Below are 17,735 nucleotides of genomic sequence, written 5' to 3' on the forward strand. Positions count from 1 at the left end.
TGCATTGTTCAGGGTTAGGGTGGTATTATCTCCACATCACGGACAACAGCTCTTTCCTGCTGAGAGATGCATTTCAGACAATAGATATGATGGTGATTGGCTCTAGGGGTATGGTCTTTACTCACTTCAGACAAATGAGAGGAGAACCCACAACAGTCTAACCCACAACAGACCCTCCAACAATCTAATGTTTGCCATGTAACAACAGAAGCCTTATTGCTGCATATTCCAGATCCTTAAAAGCAAATAGTACAACTAAACTATAGCTCTAATATGCTCAAGAAACAAGCAAAGAAAAGGCCCCACTGCCAAACCATAGAGAGTATATAGGTATGATAAGGAATAACCATGGCAATCTATTAAGCAAAGGAACACACGGGTATTAAGGTCACTAGAGTCTGAAATGGGAAACTGAGATATGCACCTGGGTTGAAAAAGAGATAGTACAGTAACAAGACGTATGGTTAGAAACTATGATGTTTTGAATCAAGATGTCAAGTAGAGTTCAAGTACACAGAAAGGGAAGAAAAGCAGGAAGAGCTAGAAAAAAACTGAGTTCAAGTAGAGAATTAAGGAAAAGATAAAGCTAAAGGTGGTGACCAGGACTGTGAGCTCTGTTTTCTCTTCCACCTGCTGGTGGCATAATGCTATCTGCCCACTGCCCTAGTTCTCAGTGCTACCTCAAGACCAGCAGCTTCAGCATCAGCTAGGAACTTGTTAAAAATACAAAGTACTAGGCCCCACTCCAGACCTACTGAGTCAGAATCTGGGACACAGGCATGTGTTTCAACAAGCCCTCAACTGCTTCTAATTGCTCACTAGAGCTTGAGAACCACTGTCTTCTATTAGCCAGAAGGGAAAAAGTAACTGTACACTCAACAGTAATTGTAACTGTGACCACTCAAAACTACTGACGTTCATAAACATGATGGCCGAGCAGAAAAACCGAGCTCTCTGAAACCTAAAACATTAAATCAAATTCTGGTCTGCTTTCTTTGAGATGTCAACCAATCAGTTATCAGGAAGTTTACACTCTAGTATCTCTTAAGTCAGCCCTAGATTTTCAAACTTGAAATAAATTTATACAAAGCAGCAACCTTAAGACCATATTAGTTAAAACTAACACCAAAACAAAATGCACTTAGCACTTAGATTTCTAAATTCAACCTTTTACCATTTCTCTCTTGAATTATTTGAATGGCTTGCAGCTGCATTTCGGTATTTTTCTGGACCATCATTGCTTTAAAGATAGTAAAATCTTCTGCTGCCAATACAGGTTGCAAAATGGCCTGTGGAAAGAAGTCAGGAAGTTACAGAACTATTTCCCACATACTCAAGTCATTTCCACTGCAAAAGGTGCATTAATTCAAGAATGCTGCATTATTATTTATGACTAGATGACTCAAACGGAAAATTTTAAGATTTTTTTCTAAAAGCCTTTAAAGTAGGGTTCTCAAGAGGCTGATCTTCCAACCCCTCCTAACCCCACAAGGCTAAGGCAGACAGTGACACATTTTCCAAATGAGCCAGTGCTGAGCAACTCTGATAACACGGGAATTAGTCTTACTCTTTTAAAGTTACCATTTCAGTATACAAATCTGTTTTTCAGTCAAAATAATGAAAACTATTTGGTTTAGATTCTGTCAATCTGAAATTTGGGGCTTCCCTGGTGGCTCAGTGGTAAATAATCCTCCTGCCAATGCAGGAAATGTGGGTTCGATCCCAGGGTCAGGAAGATCCCCTGGAGGAGGAAATGGCAACCCACTTCAGTATTCTTGCCTGGAAAATCCCATGGACAGGAGAGCCTGGTGGCTACAATCCACGGGGTCGCAAAAGAATCGGACACAACTTAGTGACTAAACAACAACAACCACCTGAAATTTACTGTTTAATTATAAAGCAGTAACTACAAATAATCCTTTAATTAATAAAATTACCAAATTAAATAAGAATAAGTGCCAAAATTCACTTCATGGCAAATAGATGGGGAAACAATGGAAACAGTGAAAGACTTTATTTTCTTAGGCTCCAAAATCACTGAAGATAGTGACTGCAGCCATGAAATTCAAAGATGTTTGCTCCTTGGAAGAAAACCTAACCAACTGAGACAGCAAATATTAAAAAGCAGAGACATTACTTTACCAACAAAGGTTCATCTAATCAAAGCTATGGTTTTTCCAGTAGTCATGTATGGATGTGCGAGTTGGACTATAAGGAAAGATGAGTGCTGAAGAAATGATGCTTTTGAACTGTGGTGTTGGACAAGACTCTTGAGAGTCCCTTGGACTGCAAGGAGATCAAACTAATCAATCCTAAAAGAAATCAGTCCTGAATATTCACTGGAAAGACTGATGCTGAAGCTGAAGCTCCAATACTTTGGCCACCTGATGCGAAGAGCTGACACTGGAAAAGACCCTGATGCTGGGAAAGATTGAAGGCACGAGGAGAACAGGATGATAGAGGATGAGATGGTCGGACATCATCACCAACTCAATAGACATGAGTTTGAGCAAGCTCCGGGAGTTGGTGATGGACAGGGAAGCCTGGAGTGCTGCAGTGCATGGGGTCACAAAGAGTTGGACACGACTGAGAGACTGAACTGAGTGAAATGCCAAAAAAATGCAGTCTGGAAAATAAGCATAACGTGGTAGGAATAATGTGAGAACACAACAGTAGTAGTCCTATAGGCAAAAAGTTTCATGGAAGAGACAGAAATTATGATGTGAAATCTTTTTCTAGATGAAACTGAAGTGTAATAAATCAAGAAACAATAATAACAGTATCTACCCTGCACTGTGCTGTGCTTAGTCACTCAGTCGTGTCCAACTATTTGCAACCCCATAGGCCGTAGCCTGCCAGGCTCCTCTGTCCATAGGGATTCTCCAGACAAGAATACTGGAGTGGGTTGCCATGCCCTCCTCATCTACCCTAGAGTACCCAAATTAACACTCCTTTAGCTACAGAGAACTATTATTATATCAAAAAGCAAACAAATTCCCAAGCTAATCAGTAAGAAGAATAAGCTCTGAAATGCATGAAAACCCAAAAGAAAACACTCAGACCTTATCCTTACTAAACCTCATTTCAAGCTTTACATGACATTCATGAAAAAGCTGACCACAGGAATCATACAGAGGCAACCAAGGGTGTGCTACTGTTCACCAGGTAGGCAGCAGTGATAATGTCAAAGACACACCTCAACAAATGTTCCATCAAAGAGTGCTAAGCAAAGAGGAAGGAGTCCCTCCAGCAGCAACCAGCTCACATTCTAGACAAAGGCAATACAGTCAAACAAAATAAAGTGCCAAAGTAGTGACATTTACAAGGAGTCAACTGGAGGGAAAAAAAGAAAGTTTCTTGTCCTTTAAATTCACATATACTGTTCAAAAGGCCGAGGGCAGGGGCCGGCAAATAGGCTTCACTGGTGTCTACCTGAAAGTTACAGCCCAAACAGCAGTATTAAAGACAAGTGCAGTATAACATAGATCACTAATGACAAACTACTGATAGCACAGGGAACTCTGTGGTGACCTAAATGGGAAGGAAATCCAGAAAAAGAGGGGATATATGTATGTATGTGTTATGGTTGATTCACTTCACTGTACAGCAGAAACTGACACAGCCATGCAAAGTAACTAAACCCTAATTTAAAAAATAATTTTTAGATTTCCTTTAAAAATAAAAAATATTTAAATAAATAAAGACAACTGCAGCCAGCCTCTGTAATAGAGTAGTGTATCTGATCTGCCAGGGCATCTTTGTGGGATTACACAACCACATAACATTGTTCTTGGTCTTCTTAGACTTATTAGTAATATCAAGTTCTCTATCCTCATCACTGACAAACACTCGAAGGGCACTGCTACTGATGGCATTGTGTCAGCTAGAGCTATCAGCAAGTCTGCAATTGAGCTGATCCTTAAACATATAATGCAGGGCTTCTCAAAGGGTATTTTTAACCCTTCTAAGAAATGCAGGAAAGAAGGATTGTTAAACGCCTATTCCTTTGCCCTACCCTAGACATAATTAATCTAAATTTCTGGACAAGGGCTACCCATGTATCGCCCCAGATAATTCTTACAACATTTAAGTTTGAGAACTATTGATACAATGCGGGGAAAAAATAAGCCCCTGATATCAAAGGCTACTTTGAGCTTAACCACATGTTAGCTGTTTGATTCTGTATATATCATTTAGGCTTCTGGGCGTTAGTTTCTTCACCTGCAAATTAGCATAATAATAACAACAATAATAATATTAATACAGTACTTTGTCGATTCTAAGACTCAATAGATTAGCAAAATAAACTACTATTTCATGTACCAATAAGAAAAGGAAAAAAACCCTATCAATTAAATTATAACATGCCATCAATTACAAAATGCATTCTCATTGAAGAGATATTTATGATGGAAAATTTTCATTTGAGAATGAAGGAAATATAGTAACTTTCTGGCTGGGTGTTAGAATCGAGCAGTGCAAGAAAGCATTTTTTTTTAAACTAAAAAGTTCTATAAAAGTAATTGTTCTGGGCCTTTTGATTAAATATCAAACGGGTGTGCTAAACCTAACAACTGTACAGCAATTGGGCTATTCCGGTCCAAGGAAATGGATCACCCTTTGCCTAAGAGCTTCCAATAAGGGTAATTAGAGGAACTAAATACAAAAATTACCCCAAAAAGCTAGCAAGTGGTTTAAAAACAACAACAATCTTAAGTATCCTTTAAATTAAATTAATTGAAATGTCAAACTACTTTGAAAGAAGGCTATGAGATAAATGGTATAAATAAATAAATGTGATGTCATATAGGTTTGAGAAAAGCACATTGACAAAAATACGGACATTGAGTCTTTCAGAATCTGACTTAAGTGAGTTTTTAAAACCTCCAAACATGTTCATACTTAGCCTGAAGTTACAAGTGATTTCATGCATTTATGCTGCTCTATTAATAGTACCACAAGGAGAAACAGATGAATTCACTACTATAGTTGGAAACTTCAGTAATGGACATAATCAGCTGGCAGAAAATCAACAAAGAAATAATTGAACTGAACAGCACCTTCAGTCAACTAGATCAAATTGACATTTTTCCAACAACAGAAAAATACATTCTTTTCAAGTTCACATGGAACATTCACCAAAATAGACAACATTCTAGGCCATAAAACACATCTTAATAAACTTAAAAGAACAGGAGTCATATGGAGGAGACACTCAGACCCAACAGAATTAAACTAGAAAACAGTAACAGAACAATAGCTAGAAAAACCTAAAATACTTGGGAGACTAAGAAACACACTTTAAAACAGCACATGGATCAAAGAAGTAGTCTTAAGAGAACCTCTAAAAATATTTCTAACTAAATGAAAACACAACTTATCAAAATGTGTGGAGTGTAGCAAAAGTTAGTGCTTAGAGGGAAATTTAAAGCATTGAAGCATATATTAGGAAAGAAGAAATAACCAACATCAACAATCAAAGCTTCCACCTTAGGAACTAAAAAAAGAGCAAATTAAATCCAAAGAAAGGAAATAATAAAAATTAGAGACGAAATCAATGAAATTGGAAAACAGAAAATCAATAGAGAAAATCAACAAAACTAAAAGCTAATTATTTAAAAAATAAATAAACTGAGAAACCTCTGGCCAGGTTAAGTTAAAAAAAAAAAAAAGTGGGTGTTTGTGTGGAATTCCTTGGTTGTCCAGTAGTTCAGACTTTGTGCTTCCATTGCAGGGGGCGTTGGTTCAATCCCTGGTCAGAGAGTTTCCACATGCCAGGACGTGAGACACACAAAAAAAGACATAAATTAAAAAACATCAGAAATGCAAAAGGGGACACTACTACAGATCCCATGGACACTAAAAAGGTAATAAAGGAATTTTATGAACATCTCTATGACTACAAATTTGATAATCCAGATGAAATGGACCAGTTTCTTAAAACACAACCTGCTAAAACTCACACAAGAAACAGACAATCTGAGTAAGTCTATATCTATTAAAGAAATGGAATCAACAATTAGTAATCTTCCAAAACAAAAAGCACCAGGTCCAGCTGGGGTCAATGATGAATTCTATCAAACAAATTTTATACAATTCTTACAATTCTATACAAATAAAGATAGAACTTCAAAGAAAAGCTATAGATTCCTTTTACTTCTCAAAAGAATAATGATTATTTATTTGCAGAAATTCAGTAGCATAGCCTATAGAAATGATGTGAAAGCCTTTCTATTGATTCAAAGGACTAAGGGGGAAAAAAGTATAACTGTGAAATCTGGTCCCATCACTTCATGGCATATAGATGGGGAAACAATGGAAACAGTGAAAGGCTTTATTTTCTTGGGCTCCAAAATCACTGCAGATGGTGACTGCAGCCATAAAATTAAAAGATGCTTGCTCCGTGGAAGAAAAGCTATGACCAACTGAGACAACATAAATTAAAAAGCACAGACATTACTTTGTCGAGAAAGCTCTGTCTAGACAAAGCTATGATTTTTCCAGTAGTCATATATGGATGTGGGAGTGGACCATAAAGAAGGCTGAGCGCTGAAGAATTGATGCTTTCGAACAGTGGTGTTGGAGAAGACTCTTAAGAGTCCCTTGGATAGCAAAGAGATCAAACCAGTCAATTCTAAAGGAAATCAGTCCTGAATATTCACTGGAAGGACTGATGCTGAAGCTGAAGCTCCAATACTTTGGCCACCTGATGCTGAGAAAGATTGAAGGCATGAGAAGGGAATGACAGAGGACAAGATGGTTGGATGGCATCACTGACTCAATGAACGTGAGTTTGAGCAAGCTCCAGGACATGGTGATGGACAGGGAAGCCTGGCATGCTGCACTCCATTGGGTCGAAAAGCGTCAGACACAACTGAGCAACTAAACAACAACAAAGCAATCAACAATTGGAATTTGAAGTAAAAAACACAATACAATTTACATTTAGCACTACAAGAAAGTATTTAGGAATAAATGTAACAAAATATGCACAAGATCTATACCAGGAAAACTAAAAAATTCTTATGAAAGAAATCAAAGATGATCTAAATAAATGGAGATCTATTCCATGTTAATCAATAAGAAGACTCAACATTGTTAACATGTCATTTCTCCCAGATTTGATCTGTAGATTCATGCAACCCCAATCAGAATCCCAGCAATTGTGGATATCAACAAACTGATTTTTAAATTTACACGGAAAGGTAAAAGACCCAGAACAGTCATACAAAATTGATAAAGATCAAAGTCAGAGGACTGACACTACATGACTTCAAGATTTACTATAAACTGCAATAATCAAGACAGTATGATGTTGGTGAAAGAACAGACAAAGGATTAATGGAACCGAATAGAACCTGAAAATTGACCAACAAAAACATCGTCAACTGATTTTTGACAAAGGAACAAAGGCAATCCAATGAAGAAAGGATCATCTTTTTAGCAAATGCTGTTAGAACAACTGACATCTACATGGAAAAAGAGAAGGAATCTAAACACTGACCTTACACCTTTCACAAAAATTAACTTAAAATGGATCATAGATTTAAACGTAAAAACAAAACTTTGAAAGATAGCATAGAGAAAATCTAGCTAACCTTGGCTTTTGGCAATGACTTAAGATAAAATATCAAAACTATAAACAATGAAAGAATCAATACATCAGACTTCACTAAAATAAAAAAAGACTGCTGTTTTGTGAAAGACATTGTTAACAGAATGAAGAGAAAAGCCACAGGAGAATATTTTGTGAAATATTTGCAAAACATATCTGATAAAGATTCGTATCAAAAATATACAAAAAACTCTTACAACCCAACAATTAGAAAATAAATAACTCAATTTAAAAATGGGCAGAAGAAAACAATGATATCACTACATATCTATTAGAATGGCTAAAATCCAAAAACCTGACAATATCATGTGTTACTGAAGACACGGAGCAACAGGAGCTCCCATTCATTGCTGGTAAAAATGTACAATGATATAGCTACTTTAGAAGAGAGTCTGGCAGTTTCTTACAAAGTTACAGTGAATCTTAACATATGATCTAGCAGTCTTGCTCCTAGGTATTTACCCAAATGAGATGAAAAATTTACATCCACATAAAAGCCTGAATATGAATAGCTATAGTGACTTGATTCAAAATTGCCAGAAACTGGAATGCACCAAAATATCCTTCAAAAGGTTATATACCACCTTCAAAATGTGGTACATCCATAAAATGGAGTATTATTTACAATAAAAAGATAAGAACTATCAAACAATGAAAAAACTTAAATTCATATTGCTTAGTGAAAGAAGTCAGTCTGAAAAAGCTATATATTGTATGATTTCAATTACATAATATTCTAGAAAAAGCAAAACTATACAGACAGTAAAATGAACAGCAGTTGCCAGAGGTTTGGTGCAAAGATGGAAAAGATCAATATGTGGAACACATGATATTTTTAAGGCAGTGAAAATATTTTGTATGATACTGTAATGATGGATATATGACATTAGGTATTTGTCAAAATCCATAGAACTATACAACACAAAGAGTGAACCTTAATATAAACTATGGACTTTACTTAATAATCATATACTAGCTCATCAACAAATATACTACACTAATGAAAGACTTTAATAAAAAGAGACACTACATTAACTGCTCAACTTTCTGTAAACATAAAACTGTTCTAAAAAAAACAGTCAATTAATTTTTAAAAATCTTATGAGCAATCACACAAAATATTATTAATTATCCAGTGTGTGTTTTTAGAAAATGAAAGTTATACTACACATGTAATCATTTTAGTGATACAAGTTATTGGGGGAAAAAAAGAATAATTTTCCCAAATTAACATTAGAAGACAAATGTTTCTGAAAACATTAATTTCTATTTTACAAAAGTCAAAGTAAATCAAGTGAAAAGCAAAAACAAAAACAAAAAATACTTTGTCTCTTGCCATATAGTCATCCCTGGCTCCTGCTATACATAGAAATCAGTGATGAGCTCTATCCTCACCAAAAAAAAATCACAAGCAATGAAAAAAGCCACTTTTGCCTATTTCAGTTGAAAACACCATAAAATTACAAAATCAACTGAACACAACTGAAATAATATCTCAATATGCATTCTATTATCATATTTTTCTGAACTCTTTAGAAAGGTATCTTAATTTATGAACATTTTTTGAGAAGCTACACATGTATGACAGGAAAACATGCTCTTAAAAAGTCTGTTGTTGAGACTTCCCTGGCAGGCCAATGGTGAAGACTCTGTGTTTCCACCAGAGAGGGCCCAGGTTTGACCCCTAGTGGGAGAACTAAAATCCCACAAGCTATAGGGAGAAGGAGGGGAGAGTTGAGAGGATGGGAGAGGAAAGGTGGAAAGGGTAGGGGAGGAGAAGAGAGAAGAGAAGAGGAGAGGAAGAGAAAGGAAGGAAAGAAGGAAGAAAAAAATAAGGTTGTTGTTTTTTTAAACCAGACATCTTCATCTGATGCACTCCTTACAATTTCTGCTGATTTTAATATACAAGAATGCCAGGACCAGTGGTCTAGGACTAATGATGACCAAACCAGGTAAAAAGAAGTTTGCAAGTCATCTTTAGCAGTACAGTTCAATGAGAGGGGAATAAGCAACTCTTTATAAAAATCAAAATCAAACCAAACAGACCAAAAGAAAAAGTACCTCTTAAACTACCCTGGGCAAACAACTGGTTTCTTGAATTCCTTATAGGCACTCTGAATTAGTATAATGGAATCAGCATTCTGATCTTTATTTACAAAGATTAGATTATTGCTGCAAAGCAGTAACTAGCGGGGTTTGGGCTGTTTTTCTGGTTACTAGAGATGGCCTTGTGCTGATTCAGTCATACTGCCCTTAGTATCTGGGGCTAAGTTTGCTCCAGAAGAGAATAAAGCTAACTAGTCCACATGGGGATTGAATACATGACCCTGGCCTAATTAGCACCCTGCTAATCAACCACCAAAATAGCTACCATTAATTACAAGGTGCTTCCATTTATAGACCACCTTATATGTGTCAGGTATTGTGCTAAATGTTTTATGAACATTTTTGCTCAAATTTCACAAAAACCTTTCAAAGTAGATATCTGTTTTACAGATGTTCAAAGTGAGAATCGGAATAGACAAGACAGGAAAACTGTAAAACAACTTTGTCCATGATAAATGAAAGTAATCAAAAGATCTAAGCTCAAATCCAAGTCTGTCAGTGACTGTCAGAAGGTTTCCATGCTTGTACATAACAAGACTGTTCTACGAACCAACTCCAAATCAAAAGGTGTTACGTAACAACAGAATAAAGCAGAAAGATGTGTTACTCTTGATATGAAAACAGTTATTTTAAATTCTGAATGTCTTCATTCACAAATCATCCTGATGATGAAAACAAAAGATGGATGTGACTACTATTAGTATGAACATCTTTTTTCACAAAGTATTTCAGATTCATTCATAATAGCTTAATTAAAAGGTTGACAAATATTAACCAAAGAAGAAAATATTCTGGAAATACAAGGAAAATAAAAACAAATACCAATGCCTTAAAAGAAATCTAAATACTAATTTATAATTTTCAATAAATTCTTCAAGGTAAATAGACTTGTAAAAACCTTTAATTCAAGGCAATTAAACTGAATTGAAAATGTAAAAGTGCTCAGTGGGGCAGAATGAGTACTGGTCTGACTAGAGCTATCAGGAAAGTTGCATTGCAGCAGGCCATGATGATGAGATGGGTTTCTCTGGGTAAGGAAAGGATGGAGTGGGGAGAAGGTGGGGGCTGAGCAGTCCCGGTTAAGGGACCACCATGAGCAAAGCCAGGTGCACCAATGCTTACAAAAACAAGTAGCCAGAATTACTATAGTATGTGATGTACTATAGAATGACAGCAGGAGGTTGAAAATGATAATTTGAGATCACATCCCAGATAATCCTATCATCTCACTAAGGAATTATAGTTAATTTGGTAGAAGATGAAAAGCTAAAGTAACTCTTTGAGAAGGCTATTTGGGTAGTAATAACGTATCTCTATACTCAATCTCGGAGCCTAAGCTGATATTCTGGCTTTGTTACTTTAGCTGTAGACTGTGCACCAGTTCCTTAATATAAATGTGCAATAGTTTTCTCAATTCTAACAAAACAGAATAAATAGTACCAATTTCTTAAAGACTGTTAGGAAGATTCAATGAAATAATACATGTCAAGTGCTTAAAACAGCAGCTAGCATGAACCCCCAGTAAATATTAGTTATAAACACACCTAAAACCTACTTCAATTCAGCACTGCAGAACAAATGAGACAATAAAATTAGTTCTAACAGAAGGAAGCCCCAGGAACCGTGTACTGTGTATCTGCTAAGATTAAAAAAGGGGCAACTGCAAAATCATTAGTTCAGTTCAGTTCAGTCGCTCAGTCGTGCCCGACTCTTTGCAACCCCATGAATTGCAGCACGCCAGGCCTCCCTGTCCATCACCAGCTCCCAGAGTTTACCCAAACTCATGTCCATCGAGTCAGTGATGCCATCCAGCCATTTTATCCTCTGTCGTCCCCTTCTCCTCCTGCCCCCAATCCTTCCCAGCATCAGGGTCTTTTCCAATGAGTCAACTCTTAGCATGAGGTGGCCCAAGTATTGGAGTTTCAGCTTCAACATCAGTCCTTCCAATGAACACCCAAGACTGATCTCCTTTAGGATGGACTGGTTGGATCTCCTTGCAGTCCAAGGGACTCTCAAGAGTACTCTCCAACACCACAGTTCAAAAGCATCAATTTTTCTGCGCTCAGCTTTCCTTACAGTTCAACTCTCACATCCATACATGACTACTGGAAAAACCATAGCCTTGACTAGACAGTCTTTTGTTGGCAAAGTAATGTCTCTGCTTTTTAATATGCTATCTAGGTTGGTCATAACCTTCCTTCCAAGGAGTAAGCGTCTTTTAATTTCATGGCTGCAATCACCATCTGCAGTGATTTTGGAGCCCCCCAAAATAAAGTCTGACACTGTTTCCCCATCCATTTCCTATGAAGTGAAGGGACCAGATGCCATGATCTTAGTTTTCTGAATGTTGAGCTTTAAGCCAACTTTATTAGAGACCTATATAAATAAATTTTTTTTTGTATAAAGTCTATGATCTATGATAGTTCTGACAGGAAGTTCTTTTTTAATAGCATCAGTTTATTAATGCCTCAAATTATCTTTTCTCAAGGTAGTTATAAAGAAAGAATCCATATGTGTTAAATCGGCTTTTCACTCTTACATTCTCTAGAATATTATACTTTGACAATCAAATGTAGCAAATCTAAGTAGAATCCTGGGCATTTTTGTTAAAATTATATATTAGCAGAAAAATACAAAAACCTGTGATGTATGGGTCTTTGCAAGAGGAGAAGTACATGCTTCTTGAAATTGATCTTCATTAATTCCAATTTCTTTAAGGTAAGTTTCTAACAGCTTTTCAACCTAAAAAAAAAAGTTTAACTTTTACAATTTACATTGAAAGATTCCAAAAGAGTTTTTATATTGAGTTTAGAAAAGTATAATCAAATGCTTGCTTGCAATTATTAATCTACATAAAATTATATTATATGGCAGTGACAATCTTTTTCACCAAAAAAACCCAAACAACTAAAAGTGAAAATCTTTGCAGAGAATCAAATGAAATTTTATTTCCTCTACCAGAAATAACTGAAGTCAGGATTATGAAGTTTGATGTGGTATAATCCTTGTGCTACTCAGAGGCATTTCTTAAAATTTCAAGACAATATGGCTAAGTTAATAATGAACACTCCCTTGGATATACCAGCAGAAGAACAGGAATAAAATTTAAAGATCAGATGCAAGATCCCTTAAAATAGTTATCCTAAATCTATTCCTTGCATTCTAGAGTCTTATGGAGGAAATGCACAGAGAACCCCTGGAGTCCGATGCAACTGATAGCAATACTAGGGTAGACTGGAATTTTTTAAGCAATTTAAATGGACAAGTCTATTTTTTAAATTTAGAACAGACTGAATTAATATTATTCAAATTATATTTAAAATCAGTTTAAAAATACTCACTAGTTCTTTGTATTCCTGATGAATCTCTGTATAAGTCAATTTGCTTTCTTCTTCATCATCAAAAACTAAATTTAAAAGAAAAATATTGCATAGTGTAAAAAAATTTCATTAAATATGAAAGTCAGCTCCACAAATAGAACTTACAAATAGAACACTCATTCTTGTAAACTGGCTCTTCCACTTTAAAATTCTTTGGATTAAAAAAAAAAAATAATTAATTGTAAACAAGTTTTTTTTTCCGTACCTAAGAGCTACTTCATATGGGAGAGGAACACTAATTTGCTACTTTTCAATCAATAATACAAGGCAACAATTTCTTTACAAACTTTAAATGGAACATTATTGTTAAGTTTCTAAATAATTCCTTTCACAACAGGTTCCAGATTATTTTACCATATTGGAACTTTGCTGATCCAAATTTTACTGAAACTGACTCTTTCCTTATTACATATAAATCAATAATGAAACAAAAATGAATAAAAACAAATGTTTACTCAATGATCATACGTGTGAAACAATGTAGATTAGAAAGATATATATTCCTTCAAAAAGCTACAATGTGATCAAGGAAAAGACAGATTCATGAACTATAAACCACAAGCCACCTTTAAAAAAAATTCCCCCATTCTTTCTAAAATACAAAACTAACATCGGTAATTTTCTATTTAAAATTCTTCAATTTAAAACTCTTCAGTTCTTTGCCTAGAGAATAAGTATAAAATACTTAGAATCCCAGACGAAACCCTCCAAGACTGTACCCCAAGTCTCATCTCCCACCACTCCAAAACCCAAACTTTGCCCTCATAACAGTACACAATTACTTGGAATGTGGACAAACGTAAAAACATAGAAGGTGCTTCGACGCCCCAGGTCTTTGCTCAAGCCCTTCTTGGATCTCTTTGCCTTTACCCAGTACCTCTTCTCCCAACCATTCTTCAAAATACTGCAAGAGGCACATTCTCCATTATCTGCTACCGGCTCCCAACTCCCTTGGCTATTTAGATTCCTTCCTCAGAACTATTTGAATACACAGCACCATGTCTACCTTTATAATAACATCTGGTCACTTTACATTTAAATTCCATTTACCTGCTTGTCTTCCCCACCAAATTATAAACTTCTCAAGCACAAAGATTTGTTTTATTAATTTTTCTATCTTCAACTTCTGGCTCAAAGACACTCCATAAATGTTGAAATAAATGCTGATATTTACAAAGTTATACAAAACTAATTTTTAAATTACCTAAGGTGAAGAATAGCACATTGACAACCCAAAGTCAGTGAAATATAAACACTATTATTTCAAGTGCCACTGAAATGTTACTTCCATTTCTCTTGGCATCTATTCTACATAGCACTGGGCATACATGCAATATAGCAGCTAATAAACCTGTTTTCAGATAATTTGGAAGCCAAATTACTACATTACATGTTTACAAGTCTAAATATTACTATTTCCCTATAAAATTATGCAATCAGGTGTGTTATAACTGAGATGCAGCCACTTTTAATGTTTGGGGATAAAAAGAATTTTATTTTTTATTTTTTATTTTTTTTGCCATTTCAGCATTTAGGTTCAGTGGGATAAGTGGAATGAAAAGGTGACATAATTTCTTTTTTCTCCTAAAGGAGATCAGAACACCACATGCTTCCTCAGTCTCATAATAGCGTTTTAAATTCTTTAATAGAGCAGAAGTAAAAGTTATTTTGAACTTCTTTTAAAAATTACCTGCAAGAACAATACCTAGTAAATACTATTTGAATGTTGCTCATGGCAATGAGACTGTAATGAAAAGATTCAGTGGTCAAAGTAAATTTCATCTTTACCAGATTCATGGAAACTTAGGGTTGAAAGGACTCTTAACAGATCATTCATGATAACCAACCATTTGACAGTTGAATTCCCCTCTGTAATAACTCCACTAAGGTGCTATCAGATTGATTCAAACACTGCTAAGGCCTGGGGAACTCATTACCTTCTGAGACAGGAGAATTTATCCAGGATACTCTCTGTTATGAAGCACTTCCTTCACAGAAATTTGTTTACCTTTAGCTTGTACCCACGGAAGCTAGCTCTAGCCCATTGAACCTTGAAAAAAAACAAGTCTAATCCCTCCAACATACGACAGACGTTCGAACGATTAATGGATATTACTACCCTTAAGGTCTTGGCCAGCTAAACAACTACGACAACAGCCTGAAATTATTCTTATGACATCGCTTCTGGTTCTTTTTCCATAAATGGGCTCCAAATTATCTCTAAGAACTGAATGCAGAGCTCCAAAGCATGAACTGACCAGAACCTGGAGGTACTCTTTCCTCACAGGAAACGTTATGCCACGTTTACATACCTCATTCGTTGGAAGATACCCTCCATTTTTGGTATAACCGAGAGAGAGAGCTCAAAAAAGGGAATACAGGCCACCGAGATTACCGGCTCTGGCCTACCAGAGTAATCACATTCCCCTCCCACCCACTTTTTGGCCAACAGTTGGAATCAGAAGGAACTCAGAAGCAAACTGGTATCTCTCCTCCCAAGTCACTGGGGAAGCTGATGAAGGAAGAAACCCACACAGTCGCCTGCCCAAGGCAGAAAGGTGCAGGATGGGGTGAGAGACCCAACACAGGATTAAAGTCTAATGTTCTTCGAATGTGTGCTTGGGCCCAAGGGGAGAGGTATCTCGTCCCCCTTTTCATTACCGTGGAAAAGACAGGCGCGGTGACAGCAACACATCCTAAAAATCCAGCTCTAAACCTGGTCGACAGGAGTGGAGATCGAGATGAGAGGCGGTTTGTGGAGAGGTTGTTGGTGTGAGAGAGGTGAGCAAGGACTGACAATTCGAGATTCGGGTTTTACCTTCACATTTCTGCTCCACGAAGTCTAAGATGGGGATGGACCAGTCCGGGCCCCGCAGGAACCCCGCGATGCTCTCCACCACCCATTCCACCTCGTCCTCTTCTTCCGCGGCCATTCCGCCCCCGCGGGGCGCCGGGGAAGCCTAGGCCAGATCCCCGGATCCTAGAAGGCCTTTCGGCCGCAGAGAACCGAGAGGAAACAGGGGGACGATGTGCCCCCGCAGTCTCCGCAGTCACCTGGCTGAAAGCTACAAACCACTTAACGTAAAACGGTCGCTATGGCAACAAGCGGAGCCGCCTCCGGCAGCCGCCCGGAAGTGAAGTCAGCTTCCTCGGAGCCTGCGCAGCTTAGAAAGAGGCATTTGAAGAACGTGTCCGATTGGCTGGAAAGGAGTAGACGCCAGTCGAAAGATAGCCTTCCGCCCATTGGCCCGGAGCTGCTGGTAGAGCTGACTTGTAACCATTGGCTGGAAATCCTGGAAGGAATCTCAGCGTTCCCACAGGAGAAGTGCGTGGGACCAAGGATTAGAAATGGCGCCACGAAGGCCAGTCTAACCTAGTCTCTGACTGAAAAGGTTTTAAAGGATTCAGTTCACGGTTGTATCCCCACCGCTCACTCCCGACCATTTTCCGACCCGCTCAGCCAGAAACGTTTGTAATTGAAAGGTTGTTTGTTTGAAAATACACACCCAAGGAAAGTAGTTCTGTAAGATTTGCTGATTGTCCCAGCGTCAGTTTGCATCCCGTAGCTGCCGGCGAGTCCTTATGGCGTAGATAGAAATAACTAGAATTAGGAATTTTTCAGGAGTAAAATCAAAGTCAGTGTTCCTTTAAATAAATGACTACGTAATCAACCCTTAATGTTAAATAACACTAACTACTTTTAGCCTGGAGTCCTTTGCGGAATGGGTCTTCAAAGGTCTCTGCCAGGGTACGCGGCATCCCAAAATATTTTCAAACAACTTTGTATATATTTACATACATGGGATCAGTACAGTTAGGAAACTTTGCTCACTTAGTATAGTCATCTGTCCATGTAAACATAAAATTGTCGTTTCTTTACAGCTACATGATATTCTATAAACTAGCATTTTTAAATTCATATTTCATGTATATACAAACAGTGGACTTCCCTGGTGGCTCAGTGCTTAAGAATCCGCCTGCCAAGGCTGGAGACGTGGGTTCAGTCACTGGGTAGGGAATATCCCCTGGAGATGGCAATCCACTCCAGTAATCTTGCTTGGGGAATCCCATAGACAGAGGAGCCTGGAGGACTACAGGGTCGCATGAGAGTCAGACACAACTTAGATTAAACAATAACAAATATACACACAGTATTTTACTTGGATGCGTAGATGCGATTAGTGTGCCGTTTTTTTTCTCCCCCCGTGGTGTGGATGTATGTACCATGCCATTTTTCCCTTCTGTGAACAGCTGAAATGAACATCTTTGTGTCTCTTAAGAACTGTTGGTTTTATTGACTATTCCAAGGGATACAGTCTAGCAGAATTGCTAAGTGAGAGAGTATATTATACCTTGATTTATGTGACCAATCCTCAATTGCTAGATTAAATTTCGTCAGTTTCTTAAATAACAATTCTGTCATGAACATGAGTTTGGGTAAACTCCGGGAGTTGGTGATGGACAAGGAGGCCTGACGTGCTGCGATTCATGGGGTCGCAAAGAGTCGGACACGACTGAAAGACTGAACTGAATTTAATGAACACACATGCACGTATTTATCAACTCTAGTCTCATTATTTACTTTGGATAAATTCCCAAAGGAAAGATTTCTGAACCTATTTTTAAAAGCCTTT

The 17,735-nt window shown here is 37.2% G+C and overlaps 1 protein-coding gene across 3 annotated transcripts in view; it reads right to left on the reverse strand.

The window, feature by feature from the left end:
- Positions 1-16,184, reverse strand: part of CFAP36 (cilia and flagella associated protein 36) — a 30,296-nt gene extending 14,112 nt beyond the window's left edge. For all 3 annotated transcript variants that reach the window (XM_081589616.1, XM_081589614.1, XM_081589613.1), the window contains exons 1-4: positions 15,920-16,184; positions 13,063-13,127; positions 12,362-12,463; positions 1,175-1,289 (exon numbers count right to left, since the gene is read on the reverse strand). In XM_081589616.1, the coding sequence (XP_081445742.1) occupies positions 1,175-1,289; positions 12,362-12,463; positions 13,063-13,127; positions 15,920-16,034 (397 nt within the window). In that variant the 5' untranslated portion in view covers positions 16,035-16,184. The remainder of the gene's footprint in view (positions 1-1,174; positions 1,290-12,361; positions 12,464-13,062; positions 13,128-15,919) is intronic.
- Positions 16,185-17,735: the final 1,551 nt, after the last annotated feature.

The sequence above is a fragment of the Giraffa tippelskirchi genome, chromosome 4, assembly GCF_054371585.1.
Source record: "Giraffa tippelskirchi isolate mGirTip1 chromosome 4, T2T-mGirTip1v1.2.pri, whole genome shotgun sequence".
In the NCBI taxonomy this organism is placed as follows: Eukaryota; Metazoa; Chordata; class Mammalia; order Artiodactyla; family Giraffidae; genus Giraffa; species Giraffa tippelskirchi.